This window comes from Poecilia reticulata, linkage group LG22, assembly GCF_000633615.1.
Source record: "Poecilia reticulata strain Guanapo linkage group LG22, Guppy_female_1.0+MT, whole genome shotgun sequence".
Classification (NCBI taxonomy): Eukaryota; Metazoa; Chordata; class Actinopteri; order Cyprinodontiformes; family Poeciliidae; genus Poecilia; species Poecilia reticulata.
In genome coordinates this window covers 16973485-16979882 of record NC_024352.1, presented here as the reverse complement: position 1 = coordinate 16979882, position 6398 = coordinate 16973485, and the positions used below count along the sequence as shown (strand labels likewise).

General features: G+C 37.0%; 1 protein-coding gene across 1 annotated transcript in view; it reads left to right on the top strand.

Moving 5' to 3' along the window:
- Positions 1–5686, top strand: part of LOC103458746 (alpha-(1,3)-fucosyltransferase 9-like) — a 21796-nt gene extending 16110 nt beyond the window's left edge. The window contains exons 2-3 of the mRNA XM_008399768.2: positions 3183–3359; positions 3554–5686. Of these exons, the coding sequence (XP_008397990.1) occupies positions 3347–3359; positions 3554–4641 (1101 nt within the window). The 5' untranslated portion in view covers positions 3183–3346 and the 3' untranslated portion in view covers positions 4642–5686. The remainder of the gene's footprint in view (positions 1–3182; positions 3360–3553) is intronic.
- The last annotated feature ends 712 nt before the right edge of the window (positions 5687–6398 follow it).

Genomic DNA, 6398 nt, shown 5'->3' with positions numbered 1-6398 from the left:
ATCTGTGGTAATTTTAATTAAAATGGCAAATTTCTGATGTATTAAAATTAAATACGATCGGCACACTTAATGATATTAGCGATTAGGTGATGCATTCAGCGAGTACTTTTACTTTTAATACTTAAGTATTTTTAAAAGCCAGGACTTTTTTACTTTTACTTAAGTAAAATGTTAATGTGGTACTTTGACTTTTACTTAAGTACATTTTTGACTGTGTATTTGTACTTTTACTTAAGTAAATGTTTTGAGTACTTTCTCCACCACTGCTTACCAAACATGAGCCATAAAAAACACTGAAGCAAAAAGCCTAAATGTTTTTATTCTCCTGTCATTTTCAGCTGCAAACATTTAACTAAAATATCTACTATTATGTGTTTCTGTCTCTGCCTCCTCTGACTCTCTGCAGCCTGATGTTCCTGCATGGATTCATGAATTTACAACAGACACTACAGTAATGTAGTCTCAGAATGTGAACTAAATATAAAAAGTATATTTTTATCATATAGAATAAGAATTTAAACAACTTAATTTTCAGATGTATACATTATTATACATCTCAACTCTATTTACTGTGTAGCAAAAATTTTCACTATTTTTAAACTTCTCCTCTAGCACTTTTACCCTTATAATGTGGAAATAATGAAAAAAATATTGAAACGCTGAAAGAAATCAACCTGACATCAGTCTTCACCTGTTCTCCTTTCTGGTTTTATTGAAATTATTATAATTTTTATATCTTCACACTCTGAAACTCCACCTGACTCTCCTATGTCTTCACTGACCTGCTCCTCTCAAAATAAAATTGTTTAGTTTATTTAAAAATTAAAAACAGTTAATACATATTTCAATAAACTAAATGAAGACCTCACCAGAGCTTCTTCACCTTTCTTCAACATCATTCTAGCACTGCTGTTCTCCTAAATATCTAAATAATATAATATTATATAATATAATATAATAATATAAATACACGTTAAGTGGTCGAGTATGATCAGGTGTTGCTCACTTTAAATAATAAAAAGGCTAATTTCGCTGCTGTTTCAGTCTCATTCTAAATCGTTGCGACTATACTAGCTAACTTTTAAACAAAGTTAGCAGTAAAACTTTGGGCATGTGACTATTCCAGAATTAAAACCGCTTAACCAAAAAGATTTAGTTCTATATATGACAGTAAACTGACAACAAGATGTTATAAACGAGCGATATTCATGGCAAAATTCCTGACAGACACGGAGTTTCTCTGACTCCGTCTGCTGCTGCCTTTACTCTGAGCCGTTCAGAGGGGGGAGGGGGAGGAAGCGCTCTGCTAATGCGCTGTGTGGGCCTTCAAAATAAAAGCACGCGAGTGGAAGATTTTAAAATTCTTCGCAACTGCAGTGAAATTATTGGGGGGACGAATGTGGCTCTCTCCAATATTGGGGGGGACATGTCCCCCCCAATAGTCCACCCCGCTTCCTACGCCTATGCCTTTGAGTTAATTGGGGATGAACCTCAAACACAGTTTTCTTGTAACACAAGAAAAATGTGTTACTCATAGTTGGCTTGGCTGATATCTTATTGGCATCAGTAAGATGTCAGTAAGTGCCACGCTCAAACAATTTTGTGCAAGTGGACATGATAATGTCAGACCATCACAGCGCTAATCAGGAAAGAGCAGTGTCACCCAGATGATCGGAAAGGTACGCAGGCTGGCAAAAGAACAAAAGCCAAAGATCTTGTGAAGATACAGGCTGAAGCTGCTAAGACAATGTGTCCTGTACCAACATTGGTTGAAAAGGACATTGGTTCTGGTGCAAATGGGACAAATCAGCAATCACCCTAAACATACAGCCAAAGGGCTTGAAGGAAACAAAATCAATGTTTTAGAAAATATGTATGACAGCGAGGAGGCATACCAACCTGGCTCAGTTATGCCAATTCTGTTAGGAGGAATGTGCTGCAAATCCAGCAAACAATTGTGAGAAGCTACAGGAAGGAAATCCATAACATTTGCCCCAAGTCTTACAACTCAAAGACATTGCTAACAAATACAAAGGAAATGTGTCTAAATCTCTGATTTTGAAGACATTAATTAATAAAAGCTCTGATATATCCCTTATCTCATTGTTGTGGCATTTAGTAAATAGAAATAAGTTGTATCTTTCCATCTAAGTTAAAGCAAGAGACGTTTGGTCTTATCTTACTTTAGACAGTGAGGGAAAAAGTCATATGTGTCTTTGTTAGGTTTATGTAAACTTCTGGTTTCAACTGTTTGTTGTTGAGAGACAAACAGAAGCTTTTAGCATCAAAAATGTGACCTGAAAACTAAGTTTGAGTGTTAGTATCAAAGAAATAGCCTTGGTAAGTTTATAAATATAAGAAATGGAGAAGAAGACAGGATTTTTATAAAATCCTAGTCTGATTACAATAGCCAAGTGATCAACTCAGAAATATTTCAATAAACTATTAAAACCTTCACGTGTTTGTCAGTTAATGATCAGTAAAAAAAAAAAATACCCTAATTTTGTCGGGATGACAGCATTTGTTAAAGTGCAAGTGCAGGCCTGCATGCTCAGGGATGCGTAGCTCTCTGTACACAAAACATCTTTACATGCATGTTTTCATGGTGCAGAAACCACTTGTGTAAATCTAAACAACCCACAGAATGTGAAAACGGTTAGAAAGGAAACTTGTCCAAACTTGATACTGAGGAACTGAAGTGATAATATTGAAATCAGGCACAGAAGAAAAAAAAATTGTATTGTTGATATTCATGATGTCAGCTTTGCAGAGTATAGAAGTCACATTGTATGGTAGTTTAACACTGTCATGAACAATTGTGTGCTGTTAGAGCCATATCGTCAGATTTCGGGGAGCAGACTCTGACGGCTTCACACTCACTGGAATGACATCAATGGAAAAAAGAAAAGAGACCTTGAGGTTCCTAACCTGTGCACCCTAATATTCCATAAACAGGCCAGAAGAAACTGATCTAAATATTTATCGTATCTGAGACTGTATGTCAAATTTTGACCTTGAGATATGTTGACTCAAATGCGTCATAAAAGGGCAGAAAAGTGATATATTTACACTAATGATGAGTGTAAGTAAACGTCAAACCAGAGCTGTATCTCTATATCCATATTAAATAAAATGTGCTTAATCTGTTATTTCTTGTTTTCTGTTTCCATGCTCACCTGAAGGTGGCATCGTTAAGAAGACCTGCAGATTTAAGATCAACGAAACCTCTGCAGATCATCAAGGACACATTTTCTTGACGCTAAAAACCACCTTAGCGTCTCTGAGTGCTGGCCAACAGATTTGTTCAAATAGCACCAATTCATAAAGAGTTTGTTTGGATCTAACCATGGAGCCAACAGGTCTGTAAGCAAAGTGAAGTTTTTCTTTTCTGAATTCATGTGAAAACAGGGTACATATTGAATGCAGCTGGGGTTTTTTAGTTATGTTAAAAATAAATTATTTTCTGTAAGAACCTGCAGTAATCAGGAATAAATTGATGAATATTGACAATTAATAAGTTTCATGTTTTTTCTTGTTTTGGTGCCCTTCTTAGGACAGAGCAAACCATCTGGATCTTTTCACAAAATCCTCAGACTGGTTCTCTTCAGTGTTTTTATTCTTGGATGTTTTGTGACTATCTTTTTGATGTACTATAAGCCACACACCGCCTGGTTAAACCATCTATTAGAGTCATCAGATTCCACAAAGARCATCCAGCATGTTTATACCGCAACCAATGACAAAAACATGACTACAGTTCTTGTCTGGCTGTGGCCCTTTGGAACAAAATATGATACGAGCGTCTGCAGCTCCATCTTCAACATCGAGGGCTGCTTCGTTACAGCAGACAGAAACTTCTACAACAAATCGGTCGGGGTCGTCATCCATCACAGAGACATTGCTGGGGACCTGTCCAACTTGCCGAAATCACAGAGGCCTCCGTTCCAGAAATGGATCTGGATGAACTTGGAGTCGCCGTCAAATTCAGCCCAGCTTCCCGGTATTAATAATTTGTTCAACCTGACTCTCAATTACCGTCGAGATTCCGACATCCAAGTGCCTTATGGGTCTATTGTAGCAGCAGATACTGTCGAGGACTTTGTACCACCAAGCAAAAACAAAYTGGTCTGCTGGATCGTCAGCAACTGGAGTCCCAATCATGTGAGGTCAAAATATTACAACGAGTTGAGAAACCATATTAAAATTCAAACGTATGGACGTGCCTTTAACAACTACCTCTCTGACAAAGATTACACCCCTACTATGTCTAGTTGTAAGTTTTATTTGTCCTTTGAGAACTCAGTTCACATGGACTACATCACTGAAAAACTCTACGCCCCCCTCTCTGTGGGCACAGTGCCGGTGGTTCTTGGCACGACCAGAGAAAACTACGAGAACTTTGTTCCAAGAGACGCTTTTATCCACGTGGATGATTTTAAGTCACCCAAAGAGCTGGCTGACTACCTGCTTCTTCTGGACAAGAACCAAGAAATGTACCTTGGGTACTTCAAATGGAGACGGCACTTTAAAGTAAAGACAGCCCATTTCTGGGCAGAGCACACATGTAAGGCCTGTGATTACCTGAGACGGAAGAACGAATACAGGGCATTTAATAACCTTAACAAGTGGTACTGGGGCTGATGGACTGCACAGCACTAATCACCTCTTCATAACATACTCAGAGAAAAGTCAAACTGATAATTTAATGGAATATTTACATGAAGAATGCGAGTAAGCAAAAATGAAAAATAATGTAAAGTTAAATGTGAAGGTGGTTTAGTATTTTTGAGAACAATGTTTGTACTTTATTTAGATGTTATTCTTACATGTTTTATGTCGGATTTGCATGTCTAATGCAGGCTATATATCTTTGTGTGAAGAAATATTGAAGCCACTTTCATAATTGTGCACATGGGTGTGATAAGGAGAGCTGGATTGTTAACTGATCAATCAATTAATGATCAGTGAATGGGATTTTGTTTACATAGTCTCTAGATAATCTCGCAAATTTGCGCAAATTTGTTTCCCCATATGTAAAAGATGTTGCTTTTTGTAATATTTATCTCAATTGAAAGTGGAGATCCCAGCAGTGGGTGGAAGTTGTTGTTAACGCAATATTGTTGTTTGGTTAGAAGATGCACTTCTTTACTTTGCACTTCTTTTCTACAAGGGTCTGGTCCCTATTCAGTGTGATGAAGTTGCGACTGGATTTTTGAATAAATAAATTGTGCTGTATATATTTTTAATATTCAAATCTTATTGTAAGAGTGTGGAAAGCAAATGGAGCTGTGATGTCACTTTGTTGGTGATGCTTTACACAATTAAGAGGTTTTAGGTAGAAACTGAGAGACACTTAAGCAGGACAACAGACTACAAGCAAGTCTAGTAGCGCCAGAGCATGAGGTATTTTTATATTAAATTTGTAACAGAGGGCAATCTGCTTTCATTACCTTATTGAGGAAGTTATGCCAAAATGAGCCACAGATTTTGGCCGATCCAACATAAACATTTTTTTACAGTTTTTCTTGTATAAAGGCAAAGTCGTCAATGTATTTGGAAATTCAAGGGAAATACCTTTTTTTTTTTTACATTTTATGGGTTTTGTATTTTTGCTAGATGTGCTGTGGATGCGTGTGTGAATAGAAAAATGAAGTGAATAAAGGTACGGGTAAATGAGCAAACTTGAATAAATGAAGAGTCTGGTCTTTTTACAGCAAACGTTTGCGTGGAAAACTGAGTTGAAACCAGAGTTTTACATGCACAAGACAATTCAGTTCAAATGAGTTTATTTATGTAGTGCAGAAACACGACAAATGTCTACAGCCTTAACCAAACTGATTTTGTTTGTATACAGAAACATAAAGCCAGCTGTATCGAATGATATTGTAATAATTAGAGTTGTTTGTCAAGGACAGAAATACGAAGCTGAAGAAGCGAGAAGGATAGTGAAAAGGTAAATGGTAAATTACTTGACAATAGACAGGAACCAGGTGCAGCAGTGAGAGGAGGCAGAACAGACTTGAGAGAAGATAACTAAGCAATCTCCCATGCGTCATCTGAAGCGTTGACATTGGCTCTCGTTGACATAGTCGCCATCTTGTTCCCTCAGGCACCAAGACCGGTTGAACCATTTCACACAGAGCAGGCCTAAAGCCTTGATACTGCAAGTATTTTAGATTAATAATAGAAAATGTCATGAAGCTGAACTGTAAGGTCCCAAAGGGTAGCAAAACATGCACACAAAAATAAGAATACATCAAGACATTATGTTGTTTATGCTATGTAATAAAAAAATCTCTTCAAAATACTTTTTTACACAACTATTTCCTAACACTACTTTATAGGACCAAACAAGACGACTTCCTGTAAGCAGCACCTCATACTTAAAAAGCCTGTTG